Source organism: Phyllostomus hastatus, unplaced genomic scaffold, assembly GCF_019186645.2.
Source record: "Phyllostomus hastatus isolate PE091 unplaced genomic scaffold, TTU_PhHast_1.1 phas_contig_34, whole genome shotgun sequence".
NCBI classification, from domain to species: Eukaryota; Metazoa; Chordata; class Mammalia; order Chiroptera; family Phyllostomidae; genus Phyllostomus; species Phyllostomus hastatus.
This window is the reverse complement of record NW_025333857.1, coordinates 58670929-58693494: the sequence shown is the minus strand read 5'-3', so window position 1 is coordinate 58693494 and position 22566 is coordinate 58670929. Positions and strand designations below refer to the sequence as shown.

The window sequence follows — 22566 nt, the reverse complement described above, 5'->3', positions numbered from 1 at the left end:
CCACATTGTTGCAACACTTATTTTTGCTTTTTATTTTGTATTTTTGGCAGTCCCTTGAATGGGTATGAGATAGTATCTTTTTGTGATTTTGATTTTGACTTGCATTTCCCAAATGCTTAATGGTGTTGACTATCTTGTTATGTGTGTTTTGTGGCCCTTGTATATCTTCTTTGGACAAATACATGTCTATTCAAGTCTTTTGTCCATTTTTAAATTGGGTTGTTTGATTTTTGTTGTTCAGTTGTGTGTGTGTGTGTGTGTGTGTGTGTGTGTGTATATATATTCTGGATATTAACTCCTTTCCGGAAATATGATTTGCAAATATTTTCTCTGCCTTTTCACTCTTGATTGTATGTCTTTGGATACACAGATGTTTTTAATTTTGATTCAATATATTTAATTTTTTCTTTTACTGCCTGTGCTGCACTGAGCTCTTTAAACCTATGAATTTAACGTCTTTTCAGAAAAGTTTACTTTCATTGTTAAATAACTTCTGTTCCATTTGTTTTCCTCAGGTGTGCCAATTATTTGCACACCGAGTCCCTCTGTTTCTGTGCTCTAGAGCCGTCGTTTCTGATCAATTCAGTGACTTCCGTGATCATGAGCACCAGCGATTTGTACCGAGCCAAACTCCCAGGACATCCGTTCGGCTGCTACGGTAGCCCTTCTGCCTGTTGTGGCTTTAAACTTTCTGTTTCAGCAGTGACAATATGTTTTTTAAACTTATTTTTTCTTTTATTCCTTTATCAAAGTTAGACATGTTTGTAATTTGAAGCATCGTGTAGCTGTTGGAGGCTTGCTGAGAAAAAGGAGTCTCCGCCCCGCTGTACCGTTTCATCTTCACCGTCACTGCCACTTTCTGTTGTTTTGGCTGCTTCGTTTGTGTGTGCGAGGCACGTCAAAGGTTTTTGTCTGCACTTTTTGGTATATCAGTTTGAAAACTGTATAGACTTTCCATGTGGAAGGTGTGTCGTACACATATTGCCATCCTCTACCGTTTTGTCCTAACTAGTGACGTCCTGATTTTGATTAGGCCTTTATTCGCTGTCAGTGTGGTCGTGAGCTTGTTAATGGCCTTCATAGTTGAGCCACTTAGAATTCTAGGAATCGTCTTCCTTCTGTGAAATCTTTGTCCTCTTTTAAATTAGTCAGCCCTTTTATGTTTGCTTAGTTCTCTACGTGCTTATTACTCATTCGTCCCAAACTCCCTGTCAGTTCTAGAAATCTGAGCTTAATATGTACACCTAGAGGCACAGTTACTCTGTCAAGGCCACTGTGACTCTTCCTACCTGGCATCCATGGGTCTCCTTTCACAGTTACACCAAGAATTCCCTTTGTTTTTCTCCCGTATTGGCTTCCTGTTCCTGTATCCCATACCTTCCTTTTTCTGTTTTCCTCCCTGTTTTGCTGAATAGAATTCTAGGTTGTAAATCACTTTCCTCATTGCTCTGTTGTCTTCTTGCTTCTAGGCTGCTGTTGAGAAGTCAAAAGATTGATTCCTAGCCCTTGGTTTATGAGCTCTTCCACACGCACACTTCCTGACAGCTTATTGGACTTTTAAAAATCTCTAGTGTGAAAACAGAACGTCACAATGGTGTGCTTTATGTGGGTGCATTAAAATAATTGAGGTGGGCAGGTAGGCACTTAGTAGGCCCTTCCATTCAATAAACTTAGGACTTTCCCATTTTCGAAAATGTTTTGAGTTAGTTATTTGATTTCCCCTCCTTTTATTTCCTTTTTCTTTAATTCTGGAATTGCTTTTATTTGGCTACTAGGTCCCTGGACTAGTCCCCTAGCTTTTTCACTTTGTTTTTTTGCTTTACATTTTGGATTTTTACATTTGGATCTTCTTTACATTCCAGTCCTTCTACTGGATTTCCAATGACTAAGTTTTAAGCATTTTGTTTTTGTTTCAACGGGTCAATGTCTTCTTCCTGATGTTTCTATATTTAAATCTTTTCATCTGTTCAGATTCCAGAGAGAAGAATCTGCCAGCCTCAGGCCTGAGATGATAGAAGGTTGGCTTCAGATGCTATTTAGCTCCAGTAGGGAGAGGAGACAGTAGGAAAGCTAAGCTATAGCTCTGTCCTTCCTATACCTCATTGTTTTATTCTCCCAGGTTTGGGGTTCAGTTCAGAGTTTTTTTCCTTTTTGCCAGACCATAGAGCTCTCTGCAGTCAACTTGAAGTCTATTTTTTTTTCATATTGGATTTAAATGTTTCTGTATATGTACAGCACTTTACTAGAATTTTGAGGGTAAATGTATCGGTGTTAGCATCGATGGCTTCCTCTTTCCTCCTTTGTACTCCTTGTTGCTCTATTCTGTCTTTGGGATGGAAGCTTTAAAGTCTTTGCTTGTGGAGCTCCCTCTAAGCTCCGGTTTATCTTCTGCTTTAGTAATACCATTTCCTGCTTTATTTTTTTATTCTGTTTTCTGCTTTATCAACTGCCTTTATTTAAGTTCATAACTCAGGATTTTTTTTCCTCCTTTTTTTGGTTAATGCAGACTCATTTCTGATGTTATATATATGTTTTTTAAGATTTTATTTACTTCTTCTTCTTTTTATTATTATTTTTGCCCTGGCTGGTGTGGCTCAGTGGATTGAGCACTGGCCTGTGAACCAAAGGGTTGCAGGTTCAATTTCCAGTCAGGGCACATGCCTGGGTTGTGGGCCAGATCCCCAGTAGGGGGTGCGTGAGAGGCAACCAGACATTGATGTTTCTGTCCCACCCTTCCCCTCTCTGTAAAAATAAATAAGTAAAATCTTTTTTAAAAGCCTTTATTTAATAAAATGAAAGATTTAATAAAATCTTCTTTAAAAGATTTTATTTACTTAAAGTAAATAAAATGTACTTAATAAATTAAAAAAATAAAGATTTACTTAAAATCTTTTTAAAAAAGATTTTATTTACTTATTTTTAGAGAGAGGGGATGGGAGGGACAAAGAGAGTGAGAGAAACATCGATTGGTTGCCCCTTGCACGTGCCCCAACTGGGAACCGGCCTGCAACCCAGGAATGTGCCCTGACCAGGAATCAAACCAGCAACCTTTTACTTTGTGGGACAATACCCAACCAGCTGAGCCATGCCAACCAGGGTGATCTCATATATTTTTTAAGTTCTCTTTTATGTGGTACACCTATTTCTTAAATAAATATTTGCTCTGATTCTAGAGTCTTCCCTTCTCTTGAATCATAATATTTTTCATTTGCCTAGTGAATTTGGAATTTTCTCCGTTGCTTATCCTTTGAGAGGAAAGTCTACACATATTCAGTGTCGGGTATGGCCCTGTGTTCTTTCAAGAGACTGAAATGAGTCACTGTTTGACTCAAGTCCAGATGAAGAAAAAGGGTTAGATTTATAGGAGATTAATTTGCACATTAGAAATTCATCTTCCTGTAAGACCTGGGGAAGGAGCTAGCATCTGCTGCAAGAGTCAGCAAAATGAAGTTTGGCTCAGGACCAGAGACTTCCTTTTAGGTACTTGGTGTGGTACACTCGGTAAGGTTATTGTCCCTTGGCATGGCTGCCCGGATCCGAAGCCAGCTGGTAGTGGTTTTTATTGCCCCCACGTGTTTTCTTGTGCAGTCACATGGCCACATGTAAATTAGAAATAAATACAGCCGGAGATGGCTTGCTCAGTTGGAGCCAGGAACCCCTTTTAAGGAAGGAGTATATTTTAAATGTACTCCAGCTCTCCCTGGCTTTGTTCCTTGCAGTCCTCGTCTCGCTGAACTAGGAGCATCAGTGTGGCCCCTCTGGGGTCTCATTGGCTGAAGTTCTGCTCGTGCACTTGCAGTGTCGCATGAAGGCAATATTGTACCTTAGTCCTTCTGTCAGCCTCTCGTGCTGATTTTTCCTATATACACGTGCGGGCGAAAGTAGGTTTACAGTTGTGAGTATGCAAAAGAGTTTATTCTTGTATTATATGTTTTTCCATACTAACAACTGTACACCTCCTTTTACCCACTCCTGTGATTCTGGAAGTTTAAGCAATAGTTGGGATTCCATCTTTGGCTTGTAGGGGTGATTCAGGATATTTCCTATTCTTATTTGTCTAGTAATCTGGCACTGAGGAATGAGCCTATGTAGCTTTCTTATTTGTAAGTTGTATTTTACATATCCACTTTGAATTGCAAGGAGGGTTATTGAGGTGAATCATATCCAATGACAATAGGGGAATGAATAAGTGGATGAGGAAATAAGTAGGTGACAAAGCTCACCTTTGCAAGTGAGGGGCCTTTAGAGGTAGTTTTGTGGCTTTGCAAAGGGACGAGATGCCTAGAATAGAAATTGGAGAACACTAGAGAAGAAGAGAAGGGAACTACAGGAATGATCCAAGGGAAGTTAGCGTTAGCGGGGCCAACCCACACTGCCTTGTGGTTTCCTGTAGCTGGAGCACAGTCTTGGAGCTCAAGCAAAGGAAATGCAGAGTTGGGTTGACGACAGATAGGAAGAATGGCAGGACAAATTTCCAGGTACTTGGAAGAGTTCAAGAGGGATGTAGTTCTTTAAAAACTCAGTGCAACTCTGTAGTGGACAGCCTGAGGGGAGAGCAGGGGACTAGTACATCAAAGTGAACCAGCTTGCTTAGCTGGAGACCAGGCAGCAGTGTTACTTCGGATACTTAGTAATCCTGAGGATTACTTAGGCTATTGTCTTTTTGCCATTAAGTCTAGTTCTCCCATGATTTGTTCAGTTTTGTAAATAAGTTGGGAAGTAAATAGGTTTCATAAACGTAATTTTAAGACCACTTCCAGGTGAACACTGATTTATACCCTTTGAGGTAATATTGCTTAGAGTTTGTGTTTTCAGATTTAAACAACCGTATACCATCATATAAAGGGCTCCTATAATCTTCTTATATTATTAGGTTCAACAAAAACCTCAAAACTAGATACTTCTTAAGTACTTTAGGGAAAGGTAGTTCATCTTCCTTATTTTCTTTTTGAAGAAGTGGAACTAATCATCTGTATCATCTATTATATATCTCAAGGATGTGTAACATAAATCAACACTAGGGGCACGTCATTGAAATTTTATGTAGATGAGGGCAACACAGGCATTTCTGTTTCAGGGTTTGGGGAGAACTGTTAATTCTGCAGGACCCCTGATTTTGTCCTGCTTTCTTTGGGGCTACCTGCAGTCTGTGCTTAAAAAGCTTCCAAGCACCTCTGCTTAATTTTCGTTCCCTTGAAGGGTTAGTCTATAGGGCTCTGGAGTGGGTCCTGGTCCAGATCTCAGCTCCCTCATTTCCCAGCTGTTGTGACCTTGGGTATGTTGCACAGCCTTTCCAAGCCTCGGGCTCCCTGTGTATGAAGCGAGTTTAACAAGGTCGGCCTTAAACTGTCTGTGAAATGACCACTCCAGTGCTCGGCATCTAGGAGGGTTTCAATAGATCCCAGTCCCCCCACCTCTCCTTCTTTTGTTATCAGCAGTGACGCCATGTGGTATATTTGTCACCTTGATTTCTACATCGCTTTCCTGACTCCTGGCCAGGGGCCCAGGATGCACCTTTTGGGTAACTCTTTGTACTCTGAATACAGGGGGAGGCGAAAGTAGGTTTACAGCTGTGAGTACATGAAATGGAGATTTTTTCTTGTATTATCATTTATTAATTGTTGCATTATTTTCCATACGAATGACTGTAAATCTACCTTTGCCCCACCCTATACGAAGGTTATATTGCTGAATGACTGTGCTTGGCAGAAATGAAATTGAATCTGAGCACACAGGGTGAGTCTTTCAGAGTGGAATCTCGCCTGCTTGTTGCAAATTTTGGTCGTCATGCTATTTATGTATTCATCTGTGTACCCTACCCTACGTAAGATGGAGCAAGGTAACGTGAATTATAAACACGTGAGAAGAAGGAAAGAGCGAAATAAAGAAGTTGAGGTGGGAGCAGAATGATGCCAGGAGCAAGTTCAGCATGAAACAGCGCACCATGGGGCCCTGTCGTTTTCTCAGAGTCCGCTGCAGGCTGCGGCGGCCATCGTGAAGGGGGAAGGGCAATCCAGCACACACGTCCCCACCGTTCGTTCTGCTGGGCTGTTCATTTCAGTCCGCGGTGCGATAAACACTAGGTCTCCCCCAACCCCCAAACTGTATCTAAGGAGAACATCTGTGTTTTCTCAGGGCACCTATGAATTTTGTGTTGACTGTTACACCAAAACATCTTGACAGCTTTCCTTCTTATTTCTTAATAAAGATTGTTATTCTAGGAGAGGGAAGCAAATAGGAAGGTGCCGCAGTTCTAAATATTTTAAACCTAAGCGGGGGTGTCCAACCTTTAGGCGTCTCTGGGCCACACTGGAAGAGGAAGAGTTGCCTTGGTCCACGCATTAAATACACAAACAGGAATGAAAACTGATCAGCAAAAAAAAAAAAGGTTTCAAGTAAATTTATGATTTTGTCTTGGGCCACATTCATAGCCATCCTGAGCCGCAGGTTGAACACCCCTGAAACAATGGAAACTACAGTGGGAGGGGGAATACCTAGAAACACGATACAAATCAAAATGTGAAGTTCATAGAAGTTGATGCCGAACCTAGATTATTTCTTAGGAAAATGTTCTGAGGTTATGTGGCTTGCTCGGCATCATCCAGCTAATACAGGGTCATGCCAGTGGATGCGGGGACAGAAGACTTGGATTAAGCATCCAGCTTCCCGGTTACTACTGCTCAAAACTTGAATCTTGTGATCCTAGTTCATTACTTGCATTATTATTAAAAATATTAATAATTTAAAAGTATTCAGATATCATCTCGCATGCTGGTGAAATTAAAAAGTGTATTTATAGACAAAAGCTTCCTGAAGGTAGGGGGTGGGTCAGTTTTATTCATTATACCCTCAATTCACTGTAAATGCTCAACAAATAGCTTTTGAATAAAAGGCTTTTGTTAGGTGGTATGAAAACAACCTAAAAATAAAAAAGAAATTCTTAAAGTAGAAGAATTTTAAAAAAGATTTTGTTTATTTGTAGAGAGAGGGGAAGGCAGGGAGAAATAGAAGAAGAGAAATATCAGTGTGTGGTTGCCTCTTGTGTGCCCCCTACTAGGGACCTAGCCCACAACCCTTGTGCCCTGACTGGGAATCGAACTGGTGACCCTTTGCTTCGCAGTTGGGCACTCAATCCACTGAGCCACACCAGCCAAGGCAAAATAGAAGAATTTAAAAAAATTCTTTCTTATAGTGAGAGACAACTTAATGAGTTAAGCATTAATGCAGCATATTTGTGCACAATTCAATAATGTTTATTACACCTGAACATTGGTGAAAAAAATGTTCTCTTCTGGACTAAATTGCAACATGAAAAGAATGACAATCTTTTGGCAGAATTTGGGCCATGCTTTACTGCAGGGAATTTAACATATTAATAATGAAAGGTTTAGTTATATTTTGTGCTCATCGAGCATCCTCTCCTTGAGGATGTCAAGGGATTTTAAAAATGTACTTTTCAGCCCTGGCTGGCATAGCTCAGTGGATTGAGCGCGGGCTGGGAACCAAAGCATCGCAGGTTCGATTCCCAGTCAGGGCACATGCCTGGGTTGCAGGCCACGGCCCCCAGCAACCGCACATTGATGTTTCTTTCTCTCTCTCTCTCTCTCCCCCTCCCTCCCTTCCCTCTCTAAAAATAAATAAATAAAATCTTAAAAAAGAAAAACCACTACCTTCTTTAAAAAAAAAGTACTTTTCCTCACACAAGTCCGAGGTGCAAAGCCCCTGCCACCTCCCCCCCAGTACCTGACTCATCCCTGTGACTGACTCCTGTAACTTTGGGGTACCTTGCCTTTCTTTAACCTTGAAAGCGGTAACTACGTTACCTGAGGAAATGGAACAGTTCATGTTCTTCTGTTTCCTACCAGACCGAAATGGTTGTTGCTCTAGAGCTGGTCTGCCGTTAAGGAAATGTATGACTTTAGTCCCTTCCCTTCTCCAGCCCTCAGTGTTTTCATCTGCTAATGGGCAGGGATGATCTCTATGACACCTGAGGGTATTATTCTCTTCACCCCTTTGTATGTACACTCTCAGCCCTCAATTGTATGTCACTCAATTTCCTTATTGCTTAAAGACAGGATGGCTTCTCAGCCTGGCCCTTCTCCCCAACTTCACAACTGCCTTCCCCAAACATCTAGCTAGCCTGCAGAGTTGGATTCAGACTTATGAAAACACACCAGCTTAACTTGATTTGGATGCAAGGCACAACAATCTTGACGACGAGATGTTAGATTCTCTCTCCTGGTTTCCTCTTTCTATTAAAGGTAGTAGTTGGCATTCAGTATCAGGGATATTTGCTGCCTCTGGCAAATGGCACTTCACTCCCATGTGGCGGTCCTCTAGGGCTAACTGTGGGTTTTCCTGTTCTTTTCCAGGTGCACGGTTTCTCCTAGCATGACTACGATCTGATCAGCAACCACGAGAGTTTGACTCCTGTGTCTGGCGCCGTAGTGCTGGGGCCCGGTCACTGCCCACAACCGCAGAGCCGCCATGGCCGCTGCCTCTACTGCCTCCCCTGTAATTTCACAGCCCCAGGTAAGTGATTCCAGCCAACACAGGTTTGAGCTAATCATAGTTTTCCGAATATTGACATGGAGTTTCGGAAAGTGCTTTTGACCCTGGGGATCACGTATATCGTAATTACAATTTGGTGGGTATTTGGATACTAGTGCTTCTGTGAGCGAGGTGCTGTTTTGTTCAAGAAGCAGCTGGAACAATGCGCAAGTGATTCCAGGGAACTGATCCCTGTTTGTAGGGGCCGTGGTTTCCAGTGCTGAGGCTGTTCCAGTGCTGTTAACTGTAGGCATCGAATTCCAAATCAAGACAGTCTGAAGTGCATCTTGGTGCTTTTCCTTTCTTGTTTTTTTTCAGGGCTTAATGAAATTTCTCAGAACAGATGTAATCTTACAACAAGTTTTCTGACTGCTGTCTCATTGTTCTCCTCCTATCTTATTACTATTATTTCGCCAAGTAGGCCTAGTAACTTAGAAAAGAAAATGCAATTCTAGAAACTTCTGAACAGTAATATGAGTTAGCTTTTCTGTCCAGTGAAGAACAGTAATATGGCAGGAACACTGCCGTTGTTCAGGTTACTGCACCATCTGATCTGTCCCGGTACTAACCGGACTCGGTCAGTTTCGGCAGGCAGAGGGGCTCCATGGGGAGGGAACCTTTGGAGTCGTTAGGCCTGAGTTCACATCCTGATATTACTGGATGAGGAGGCTGAGTCCTGCTAACCTTGCTCAGCTTCAATTTCTTCTGTGGTCACACTTCACAGGATGGCTTTATGGTTTAAATGCCAGAATACATACAGAACACGTAGTAGATACACAGTAGTTTCCCGTTTGCTCTTCCTTCATCTCCTCCTCCTTCTAGAGTGTGACCTCCCATCTCATTCATGACCGTCCCTTTTTAGACCAAGGCTAGAGAAAAAGGCTGACCTTTGAGAAAGAGCTGTTTTGGTTGCAACTTGAATTTTGATGATATAGAAAGTTATTTCACAATTTTTTTGTGTGTTGTACAAGCTACTACATTTTGCATGTATTTCAAGGGGGGGAGGGCTGTTAGTAAGGGTAAGGGAGGGAAAGAAAGAAGAGCAGGAGAAAGGAGCATTTTTACTTTTATTTATTATGCTTTTAAAAAATCTTTTAAGAGGCCTTGGGATTTTATCTTATAGATAAATCCCTTGCTGCCTTTTTTTTTTTTTTAACATTTTAAAGCTTTTAGTGCTACTTTCCAGGGTGTTTAATTACCTCCAGTATGTGTATTTCTCTTTCTGGCAAATGGACCATTGTCTTTGTAACACTTCATTCACTTTGGGGGTTTGGTTTCCATCGCCCTCGGTGGTGGTGGTGGTGCCTGAGTAACTTGGTGACTGGGGAAAAAGATTTGGTGCCTGCTGTCTGAGGTCACCGTTGCAAAGGGCACTGCGGCTGTTCCCACGCGGGGACTATTCTTAGCCTTTTGTGAAGTTAGGCCCTGTACAGGTTTTCTGGACAAGGCATTCCAGCATCCCGGTCTTGCTGCTGTCATTTGTCAGTACCTCCAACAGCATCATCATCTTATCTACACACCTTCCCTTTGGCACTAGCTCCTATCAGCCGGTGAGTAATGTATTTTCAAATGAGTCATTTCATTAAAATGTTTAGCACCACCCAAGGCAGAAACAGGTCACGGTCAATATAGACGCGTGGGGAAATGTGTATCCCTGTAAATTCTCTGTGGGAAAATAAATTGGTATAAGTCACTCTGGAGGATAATTTGACAGTATCTATTAAAGTTATATACTTTGGCACATACCCTATTCCCATCTTGGTGTCTACATTAGAAAAACACTCATGCATGAGCCCAAGGAGACACGCATAAAGAGATTCACTGAAGTCTTAGTTGAAGGCCAAGAAGTAAAAAACTTTCTGAATATACAATAGTGGGAGGACTTAATACATTTAGGCATATTGATGTGATTTAAATACCGTGCAGCAGTTAAAAAATGATAAATATACAGAGAGGGCAAAAGTAGGTTTACAGTTGTAAGTATGCAAAACACAGAGTTTATTCTTGCATTATTATTCATTGTATTATTTTTCGCACAACTGGAAATCTACTTTTGCCTTCTCTGTATATCTCAACCTAGCTATGAGTCCCCAAGATATCTGATGGAGGGTAAAGAAAGCAAGATGCAGAATAATACTTACAGGAAGATACTAAAACTGTAAAAGAAGACCATATGCTTTTAGAGATAAACATACGGTACATTAATGTAAATGCACAGAGAAAGGTCTAATAGAACAGACATTGTACAAGGAAATACTATTGCCTCCAAGAGGGCAAAAATTGGTGCTTGGGAGATGGGAAATCCTTCCAAAGCTTAACCCTACCTGAAGAAATCTTATTCTTTTGTATTTAATTTCCCTCATAGGGAGAATTTAAATTTAATTAAAGCACTCTGCTTGAGAGTCACCAATGGGGAAAAGAGTCCTGGCCACAGCGGTTAGTAACGGAGCACACAGGAGACAGGGGTGGGGGAGAGAGGTTTCCTCCTCTCAGTACCCCCAATTCCTAGTCTGGAAATTGAGCACAGTAATAATAAAGCCAACTTCACAGGGTTGTTTAAAGGATGGAAGTGGATCATGTGTGTAAAACTTAGAATAGTATCTAGTGCATATTCTTTTTTTTTTAAGATTTTATTTATTTTAGAGAGGGGAAGGGAGGGAGAAAGAGAAGGAGAGAAACATCAATGTGTGATTGCCTCTCATGTGTCCCCTAGTGGGGACCTGGCCCGAAACCCAGGCATATGCCCTGACTGGGAATCGAACTGGCGACCCTTTGATTTGCATGCCGGCACTCAATCCACTGAGCCACACCAGCTAAGGTTGGTATGTATTCTTAATATATCTAAGCATGATTATTTAGCAAGCACTGTGGCAGACCCGGGGATACAAGAATAAATAAGATAAACAAGGCTGTTGCCCTGCCAGAGCTTAGAAATGCAGTAGGAGGTAGACAGATAAGGAGACAGCAGACTGCAATGCTGCGTCACAAAAGCTGTGATACAGGAAGTCTCAGGGCTCTAGGAGCAAAGAGGAGAACCCAGGAAAGCTTTTCAGGATCAGTGAAGGCCTCTTGAAGGAAGACCCTGGGCTGGAATCTTATGAATCAGAGTATGAGCGATTCTGGTAAAGAAGAGGAAATAGCATGTGTGAATGTCTAATGTTCTATCATGAGCACGGGCACAGTATTTGCATATTAGTTCAGGGTAGTTGCAGTATGGAGAGGCATGAAGTTGTAAGTAATGTGCTAGAGCCAGCTCTGCCAGCTGACAAATCTGGTTGTTAAGTTTGCAGGAATTCAGTGAGCCCATTGACTTCATGCTTGCAGCTTGACATCAGCCAGGGTGGAGTATTTACATCATGGAAATTGGCAAACACGGTCCTTCGCTCCTAAGAGTCTATTGTTATGTATTTATCAGCATACTTCTGGTTGTAGAGGAGGCAGATAGGTTAGGTTACAAGGTTAGAGAAGATTTTGCAGGGCCTGGCAAGCCACATGAAGAAATTTAATCTGGAAGAAGCCTGTGTAGCTTTTAATTCTTAGACCCGAGTTCAAACCCTAACTTTTGACGATTAAAACATTTTATTTTATCCCCAGTGAGGACATTTTTTCGTTGCCTTTGAGAGAGAGGGAGAGGGAAACAGACTGACAGACAGACATTGATGTGATGAACGCAAGAGAGGAACGTCAATTGGCTGCATCTCCCGTGCACCCTGACCTGGGACCAAACCCACAACCTGGGTGTGTGCCCCGCCCAGGAATTGAACCAGCCACCTTTCAGTCTATGGGATGACGCTCCAACCAACTGAGCCACACCGGCCAGGGTGACTTTTGACAATTTTGTTGAACAAGCTTATTAATTAATCTCAACCAAGATAGTGAGCCCCATATTCTTACCACATGTGTGGAACAGTAGTAGCCTGTGATTGTTGGGGGAACTCAAATCCACTTGGAAGGTGTCAGCTGTAAACTGGGGTATTAGGTCACAGGGAGAGGCAGCTTACTCTTCCAGAGACATGCGGACCATTAGGTTACTTGTTTCCCAGGATCCTCTGGTTGACCGTGGGCCTCCTGATTGATTATATGTCAAATCTCACATGTGATCTGTGCAGTCAAGTTTTAGTCCAACACTGACTTGTCTTTGCCCCTAAACCTGCATTGATGTTTTCTCTCCTATTACCAAGTTTTCCCCAGATTCAGAGAAGGTAAAAGTAATTTAAATATAGCCTTTCCCTTAGGCAAGGCGAAACAAGCAGTTCACTCAATCAGCTCAGCCTGGCATTGTCTGGCACATCAATTGCATTCTTTCAGAGTGAATTCAGGGACCGGTGTAAAGATAAGCCCATGTTCAAGTGTGAAAGTCCTGACGATTCTTTTCTAAGGCAAAAATTCTTTGCTAGGGCAAAAACAACAGTTTTAAAGAAAAAGAGCTTTTGGTTTTGTTTGTTACTCTTATTCATCTGGTAACAAAGAGCATTTTTCTTATCAAGGCTGCCAACTACTAGATATAAACTAATTAATATGAACAAATAGCTTGTGATTGTTTGAAATAATAATAGGGAAGAAAGCGTTCATTGTCACTCCTGCTGGGATTGCTATTTAGTTAGTGAAAGATATGCCTTATGCTTTGAAGTGGGGCAAGTTTGTATTCCCTGCGCCACTCCCGCCTACACTGTAAGATGGATTTTTGTTTTCTCATGCCCCGGGAGCACCTTGGTCTTGCAAAGCAGGATGAATAGTGAGGCGAAACTGGACTAGCAGCAGCAGGAAGGTTGTGTGTGTGAGTGATTTATAGTTCTGTTAGTCCAGACGCTGATAAAGAGCTTCCTTACCCAGAGGAAGCTCTGGGGGTGTTTGCAGACAGGAACGTGCTCATTTGGTTAAATGAACGTGTTCTGCCCTGTGCATGTGGTGGTGGGAGGGGGGCGAGGTGGGATAGGACACCAAAAAACCTGCCATTCTTAATGACTGTTTTCTGTTTCTAGAACTGTGTTGAGAATTACTTTAATTGTGGTTCATCGAGTTACTGTGGGTAGAAGATGGATTAAAAGTTTTATTTTTCTTTTGAATGGAAGGGTCAATAGTTCAGTACATGAATGAGTGGGTTGGCCTCTCTCAAATCTGGGACTGGTATTAGAGACCAGCAGAGTTGTTTGAAAACTTCAAAGGTATTCAGATCTCAAACCTGTGATTCCAGTTAGGAAGGATTCTTTTCTATCAGCTTTTTTTTTTTTTTGCAAGGTATTTCATTCTGTCTGTCATTTGTGAAGTGGCTATCTTGGTTTTAATGCAAGGAAACAAGGACATTTTGATTTCTCCAAGTTCCTACAAGATTTCCCGTAGCTTTCATTAAAGACATGAATTTGAGTAGATTTTTAATGTCTTAAACAACAGAATTGTTTCTGTAGTTCTTACCCCATGTTCTGATCTAACACAATTAAATCTCCATTTATTGTCTGTTGGAAAACAGGTCTTTTGAACATCATTACCAGCAGGTTATCTGAACAAAATTCATAGTATTTCTAAAGTCTATGTTTCAGAGGTTTTAATTCTGACATTAGAAAGTGGATACTTGTGGATTAAAGTAATTGAATTCAATATTAAATAGGCTGTGATTTCGAGATCGAAAGACTTTTTTTTTTACAAGAATTTTGTATTATGGCAGCTTTCAAACATTTACAAAGATAACAAGAATAATATAATGAAGCCCAATATAGCCATTACCTAGATTCAACGACTATTAACATTTTGCCTTACTTAATTTGTTTTCTTCCATTTGGGGGGGATGCAGTATTTTAAAGCAAATCTTCGACATTGTGTCATCTTATCTCAACCTTTATATATCAATCTCTAAGACATAATTCACTTATATAGCCATTACAGTGCCATCATTATCCTTAGAAAATTTTTAAAACTCTCTAATGTCATTTTATACCTGCTTATATTCGAATTTCCCCCATCGTTTTTCTAAAAAGTGTTTTTGTAGTTGATATATTATGTCATCCTTTAAAAACATCGATTAGATTAGTTTACTCTTCAGCTTAAAACCATTCCATGATGTTTTAAAGGTTTAAATAGTGTTTCCCCATTTATTCTCTAAGTGAGGAAATAGACTGAAATATTAACCAGAATATTTCACCACGGACGAATAAAAACACGAGACCCACACTGACGGCTGCAAAGTCAGGGCAAGGTTGATCGCAGATGTCTCGCTAGTGCTTTCTTTTAGATTAAAGTGGGAGCCAGTAATTGCAGTCTGAAGCACGTTTCCAGTGCTACGCAATGAGACATAGTGTGCTCTGGCTTCACCGACCATGACACTGAGAAAACAGAAGATCTAGGTGGGCTTTGATCCAGGTGGGTTTGGGTTCAAATCTCCTAGCTGGGAGATTCTTCAATACTCTTTTAGCTTCATTTGTTTGAGTCTCTAGAATTCAAATAATACACCCTGTGCTCATGGGTTTACATGGCAAAATATCTGCTAAGTGCTCTGTACAGTGTCAGCCTCTAAATAGATAACCTGCCACATGTTAGTTTGTTCCTTGTCCTCGTCATTATTCTGGGAGCTCTTTACAGGGAGAAAGTAGTTACCTCTTCACGTGGCCTGTGTGTATGGGGTGCCTATGCAGTATGCCAGAATATCCATCAAAGGAACGCCAAGTTAGATAAACACTCTACGGAAAACGCCAATGTATTGCCAGGAATAAATGCATGTGGAGATAAACATTGAAATTTCTGACTTAACTCCGTCTCGAACTATGTTTCCATTAGAAGTTAAATTCGTTCTCATGTTGCAGTGTGAATTCATCTATGCCCTCCTCTGTGTTTATACATTCAGATAAAGTTTGAGAGGATATCACGTTTCAGAATCTGAGGGCACATTTTCGGTTTTCTATTCATAAAACAAAATGATCCTGGGATACCTAGGGTCGACCACAAATGTGAACTTTCACATTTGTTTCTTTTTTTTTCTAACTGCTTAGTCTTTAAAGATTAATGGAGCTACCCGTTTATCCTGCAAAGGGATGTGGCCTTCTCCCTCTTACTGCCCATCATGGCGCTGTTTGCCTCCTGGCTTCCTCTCCCCACTCCTGTCTTCTCCGGCTAGTTCTCTTTCAACTTCTGGTGCAGCTTTTCTCAGTGCTTATTCTTAGTGAATAAACACTAAGGTGGGTGCCTTTTGACTCATGTGATCTGAACATTTGGAGAGAACAAATGTTACAGAAAGAGTAATCAGTACTCAGTCCTTAAAAGGAGGTGATGTTTTTCTCTCCATTATGCAGGTGGGACAACGCCCTGCTGTTCTAACCAGCTGAGGAGGTCATAATAATAGGGCCTACGGGATTGATATCTTTGGAGAACTGTACCTTGCTGTAATGAGACTGTTTGCTCTGTCATGATACTGCCATTTGGCAATGGCCTAGCATCACTTAAAGAACTGCCCTTTTGTTACACTTATCCCATGTCATAAATGATCGTCCTAGGCAGGCTCATGCTGGGACAGAATTGATAGCGGTTGATACCTGCTCTTTAGGCAGCAGACAGAATGTTCAAGAAAAGGCCATGAAGTGGGTTAGTTCTTGAAAGGCTAGGTTGGCAATTAAGCAACTTTCAAAGATTTGGACAGTGTTTGAGAGCCAGAGTGCCAGTCCTGCAGGGAGAGGGGTAAGGTGTGGTTGTTGGTGAACTTGGTAGCTGCCTGATTTCAGAATGTGTGTCCTTAGGTGAATCTCCACCAGCCACTTTAAGGAGGTTTTAGAGCCTTAGTTCAGGCTTGGAAGGAAGAGATACTCATCTGGCTTCAGGTCTGGGCCAACTCTAAGGGCTTTGCATATCTAGAACTCTATTTAGCATTAACTCAATTGTGGTTGATCAGGTTACTGGGGTAACCTGGCAAAAACAATAGAGGGGAGGACCCCGGAAGAATCCCACCCCTAAAGCCTGTGTTTAGGGCTTACTCTGACATGCTGTATTGTGTGTTGATGACCAGTGAGAACTTAGGACTCAGCAGTCCTGTCGGGGGGCGGGGGGGGGGCGGCACGCATAGATCCCATCTCCGGGAGACATATCGGTATGGAGAGGCTCAATTGCCTATCAGCCCACTGTCTACCTCAAGATTAGCTTGGAGCCCTGGCTGGCGTAGCTCAGGTCTGCGAACCAAAGCATAGCAAGTTCGATTCCCAGTCAGGGCACATGCCTGGGTTGCAGGCCACGGCCCCCAGCGACTGCACATTGATGTTTCTCTCTCTCTCTCTTTCTCCCTCCCTTCCCTCTCTAAAATAAATAAATAAATAAAATCTTAAAAAAAAAGATTAGCTTGGAAAAGTGGGGCACCACTGAACCTGTGGGTGGGAATTCAACTCTGTGATGGTGGAAAAAGAAAAGATACAAGGATCAGGGAATCTATAAGGATTATAGTCTTAGTTACACTATGATGTTTAACTCAATCATAATCAGGAATATACATTCATTCTTATTAGGATTTTTTGAATGATTTTTCCATTGAAATTATTAAAAATAAATTGCTTTAAATATTTAAAATATTAAATGCTGCCTATTTCTGGTTGTACATTTTATTGCTTTCCTCTAAGCTAGTTATGGGGAAAAGGCATAAACAAGCTGTTTGTAAGAAAAAAAAGAGTACAATAAGTATAAGTAGCAGAATAAAGAAAAACTTAAATGAGTATACAATCCTAGTCTTTTAAAAATTGAACACATACAACTAATACGATGTTATATGTCAGTTATATTTTACTAACTTAGATGAGTAAATTACCCCCCAAAGTATTGAGTAGTTTAGAATAACTCTAATAATAAAGTAAATGTAAGAATTATGTGAGATTATTCATAAAACGTTATTAATAGGCATTAAAGTTAACTTAAATAGATATATCTATGGGTTGTAAGGTTATTGATTTGATGTCAGCTCTCTGAAATTGCATCTATAGATTAAATGCAACCATGATAAACATTCCCCCCAAAATTTGAGACCCAAAATGCAAAAGGTCAGAAATAGCCACTATAATCTTGAAGAAGAACTAGGTGGGAAAAACAAGGCAATGTGGTATTTGTGTGGGGTTAGAAGAAAACAGTAGAAGAAATAGAGAGCCTAACCACCAGCCTCTCTCTCTCTCTCTCTCTCACACACACACACACACACACACACACATCATCATTGTAAAAATATTGAATCAAGATAATAAAGAAACGTATTTAGCTATTCGCCTATGAGAGAAAATGGGCTAATGGAAAATAATTTTTCATTTTCTTCATACAATGACTTATTTCCTTATATTGTCTTGATCTGTGAGTTCAAGAAAGCTGCATTTTAGAGATGGTATTTGGTGAATGGAGGTTCAAGCCTTCTGAGTCATGTGATTTGAACGTTTCAGGAGAACAAATGTTACAGAAAGAATAATCAGCACTCAGTCCTCAAAAGGAGGTGATGTTTTTCTCTCTGTTTTGCGGGTGAGGAAACTACCTCCTGAGAGGGGAGTGTTGCATAATTCATTGGGGTCGTATTAGTAAACTACATGAGTGGGATTTGAACCCAGGTCTCACTGGTTCTAAGGCGTAAGCTTTCAGCCACTATAACTCTACAATGCTACCTCCCCATACTCTTTATTGTCTCCCAAGAAATAGAAAATGTAAGCAAGGCATCATCACGTATTTCAGTTTTTATCCATGAATCATTCTTTGGACCTGGTGAAGTGTAGCAATAGTGCCTGCCGCTTCTTTCGCCCTCTGCTTCCGTCCTTTTCATCTTTGATTGACAACAGAACCGTTTGCTGTGCCTCAGGTTAAATTCAAGCATACAGAAAAGTGTAAAGAGAACTATATAATACAGTCATATATCTATTACCTATTTGTAAAATTTAAACATGTTGATGTAATTGCTTCACAATTTGGGACTTTAACAAATAAATGAATAAAGTTGGAGACCTGGTACTGTCTGAGTTCATTAATTTTCTCTTAGCCAGACCATAAATTGATATTTATCACCTCCCCACATGCATGTGTGTGGATATGTACATATGTGGGAAAATATAAACAGTGCATGTGTTTCTGCAAATGTTCGACATTCCTGTATAGTGCTTACATTTGTAAACATTGCATTCTTGTATACAATGTATGTATACTTGTGCAAATTGCCGTGGTCATCAGCACACCTAAAGCTTTACTTTATTCATTTTAACTGCTCTATAGAATGGCTTTCTGGTTATATTGCAATTTACTCATTCTCCAACTGGCGAATATTCACGTTGCTTCTAATATGTTGGTATTGGAAAAGAGGAGCATGGAAAATTGTTATGCCTGTGTCCTGTGGCATGCATGGGAATTTTTCTAGTTACACTCTTTCAGTCGTGTGTGTGAGCATGACTAACTTTAGTGATTTCTGCCAAACTGTTTTTCAAAGTAGTTGCACTAAATTTTACTCCCATCAGCATTATATGGCGGTCCTCACCACCACTTGATACTTCCATACTTTTTGCTAACCTGATCAAAAAATGAATTGGATCTGGCTATGGTTTGTATTTAATTTTCTCTGATTCCCTGGAAGGGTAATTATCTGTTCGTGTGATTCTCGGCAATCCGGTTTGCTCATCCGTGAATTGCCTGCCCCCGTCTTTGCCTGTATCTACTGTTGAATTGTTTGGCTTTTTCTTTTTGATTTGCAGAAAGTCTTTTCATTTCACTGTAAAAACTAAGCCTTTTTAATGTGCATTGTCAAACTTTCTACTAGTCTTCAGCTTTTCAGTGACTACAAAACCTTTTGTATCACAGATGTATGGAATTTTTAATTAATCAGATTTTGTCAATGTTTTGGTGTTGTTTAGAAAATCCTCTTATTCACGAGTTAAATTTTTTAAAATTTTTTTTATTTTTTTTATTTTTTTTTATTGCAAGGGTGAGGGTTTTTTTTTTAAGAGTTTATTTATTTCTAGAGAGGGAAGGGAGGGAGGAAGAGAGAGAGAGAGAGACATCAATGTGTGGTTGCTGAGGGTCATGGCCTGCAACCCAGGCATGTACCCTGACTGGGAATCGAACCTGCGACACTTTGGTTCGCAGCCCGAGCTCAATCCACTGAGCTATGCCAGCCAGAGCTATTTTTTTTTGTTTTTTATATGTCTTTATATCACCTGAAGTTAATTTCTTCTGTGTATCATGTGGCATAGATATGTAATTTATTTTATTTTTTTCATATAGATGACCAGTTATGCCATTGTCCCCATTGATGGGTAAAGCCCATGTGTCGTATCAAGTTGCCATAGTAGTGGGTGTTTTTGGCTGTCTATTCTATTCCATCAGCTTATTCACGTATTTCTGTATCAGTGTCACAATGTCTTTTCTGCTACCACCTTAAGTTAACATGTGTTTTTCCGTAGGGCCTCTAGTTCTTGGTCACCCAAGTTAGCTGATCTCGGATACTCTGGTTCTTCCGTGCTTCCTTCCATATCGCAGTTCAGGGCGTGTGTCAAGCTTCATGGAAAACTCTTGGAATTTTCATTTTGTCGCATTGAATTTAGAAATTGATTTTGGAAAGATTGACCCCACATCTTTCTCTGCTCAGGAAACATTTTCCTTCTTCATTTATTTAGGTTTTCTTTTAAGTTTTTGAATTCTTGGTCTTATTCTTAGCTATATTAGAGTTATTATTGTAAATATGTTTTTCTTGAAATAATACTTGAAAACAAACCACATGGAGGCTTATCAGCAGGGAGGCGGAGGGGAGAGGATGAGAAAAAAGGTACAGGGAATCAGAAGCATAACTGGTAGGTACAAAACAGACAGGGGGGAAGGTTAAGAATAGTATAGGAAATGGAGAAGCTGAAGAACTTGTATGTACAACCCATGGACATGAACTAAGGGGGGGGATTGCTGGAGGGACTGGGGGTGCTGGGCAGAGGGGGACAAAGGAGAGAAAAAATGGGACAACTATAATAGCATAATCAATAAAATATACTTAGAAATATTTTTCTGGTGTTTCCTCTAAGAACACAGTTGATTCATGTGGCTCAACATTTAATCCAACACATTTGTTAAACTCTTTTAATGCAGTTTGTTTATAGACTGTATTATAGCTTATATGTAACTGATTATATTCTGTGTGGAAAACCATAAGTTTTTTCCTTTTTTTTGAATCCTTTCCCTTTTTTTGTTTTTGCCATCATCACCAGTATATCCTAAAAGCCACTGATGATTAAGTCAACTTTGTTTTGTTTTTGTTTTAAAAGGGACTTCTTCCATCAAATATCACAATTGCCATACACTTTTTTTTTATCAAATTAAGGAAGTTCCCTTGTAATCCTGGATTGTCAAATTATCATGAAAGGTAATTTGTATTTATCAAATGCATTTCCATGTCTGTTGGTGTGAACTGGCTATTTTATTTCCCTGAATTTGTTCATGTGGTGAATCATATTACCACATTTTAAAATGTTTGCACTCATCTTTGTATTTCAGTATAAACCCTATTTAGTCACTATGATACATATTATATTTATATATAATATGTATATAATATATGATATGATATATAATCATATCATATATAATATGTAATGTATATTGTGTTCTTAAATAATATTGGCTATTTATTTTACTCTTTACTTTTCTTCTTGCAACCTGGCTGTGCTGGCTTCACACAATGATAATCTAATGTAAAATCAAATATAAAAAGTACTTTGAAAATATAAAAGCAAAACTGTAGTACTAGGTAATTTCAGGTCAGTTTCAAAACAAGTGGAAGTAAACTGCTTGAGAGTAAAATGTAACTCTTGAACTAGCTGAAGTGGAAAAGGGGGATACAGAAACTCAGTCGGTTCAGTTTGGTCTCACACTTTGGGTCTGATCCTGCTGTGGACTGTTCTGCCGTTTCTCATGCGTGATTTCCCTCCTGCCCCCAGTTCCTTCGGATGGTGAGTTCATCCACAGTGGGGCTGAGCTGAGAGACCGCCACATGGCTTCGCTGAGGTCGGGTCCTCCAGAGAGTTCTGATGCTTGCTACTGCCGGCGGAGTGGGAGGGGCTGGGGACATCACAAGCTCAGGACCACAGTTTGTGTCACTTTCTCCTTTTGTGGGTTCTCAGACTTGGCAGAATAACTTCAGATCCATTTATAGGATCAGGATCATGATTTCTAAAGGGAGTCTTTTATTCATTTTTCAGCCTGGATCCTCAGCTAAAATAAACAAACTCTCTTCTTTTCCTTAGTGCAAATGGGTAGATGATGATGATGATGATCTATTCTTTTACTGATAGGGAGACCTTCAAAACTACTAGCTTCATGATTGGATCTCAGTTTTAAGTCATTGCCTCAGTCAAGGCCAAGGACTCATCTTTTCCCAATAATATTTAACACACTGTTTTCGTAATCTGCCAGTCTGCTGCCAGAGGAGCCTATAACCTTGGTTTGTAATCCCTTTGACCTCAGCAGGGCATTTAGAAGGCTTATCCTTTTCTCCAGCGTGTCTTTGTATGTTCAACGAATTCTTTCATTCCTTCCTCTTGGGACCAAGTCAAAACTCTCTCTCTCTTTGGAAATTTGACAAGTGTGGTGTTCCCCGCTTTATCTCAGCCTGTTACAAGGGGCTGTAAAAAAATACAAAGTATTTTCATTGATTTATCATTTGTTTCCTATAGGTCCTTTTTACATGTGTGTACAAACTGGGGCAAAAGTAGCTTTGCAGTAGTTCGTATGGAAAAGGACACGCAGGTCGTGATTATTTCAATAGCTTTATTAACTGTGTTTCGTGCACTTACAACTGTAAACCTGCTTTCACCCCACCCTGTGCGTCATACTCGTACACACTGTTACTTTCTAAGAACTAACATCTTACGCACTTTTTCAGATAACCCTTAAAAATCTAGTTGTTACGTATTCTTCAGCTATTTTAAGGATTCTAGCTTTTAAAGATTTTTAGTGGGAATCAGCTTTGTTTTGTGGCCTATTTTCTAGCTCTAGTGGCAAATTATTCCACTTTTTAAATTGTTTCTTATTTGAGGCTATAAAAAGGGT

At 40.3% G+C, this 22566-nt stretch overlaps 1 protein-coding gene across 8 annotated transcripts in view; it reads left to right on the top strand.

Annotated features, from left to right (window-relative positions):
• The window catches only part of LPAR1 (lysophosphatidic acid receptor 1), a 135093-nt gene that overhangs the window by 53023 nt on the left and 59504 nt on the right, over nt 1-22566 (top strand). For all 8 annotated transcript variants that reach the window (XM_045840873.1, XM_045840878.1, XM_045840874.1 and 5 more), the window contains one exon: nt 8373-8532. In XM_045840873.1, coding sequence (XP_045696829.1) covers nt 8488-8532 — 45 coding nt within the window. In that variant the 5' untranslated portion in view covers nt 8373-8487. The remainder of the gene's footprint in view (nt 1-8372; nt 8533-22566) is intronic.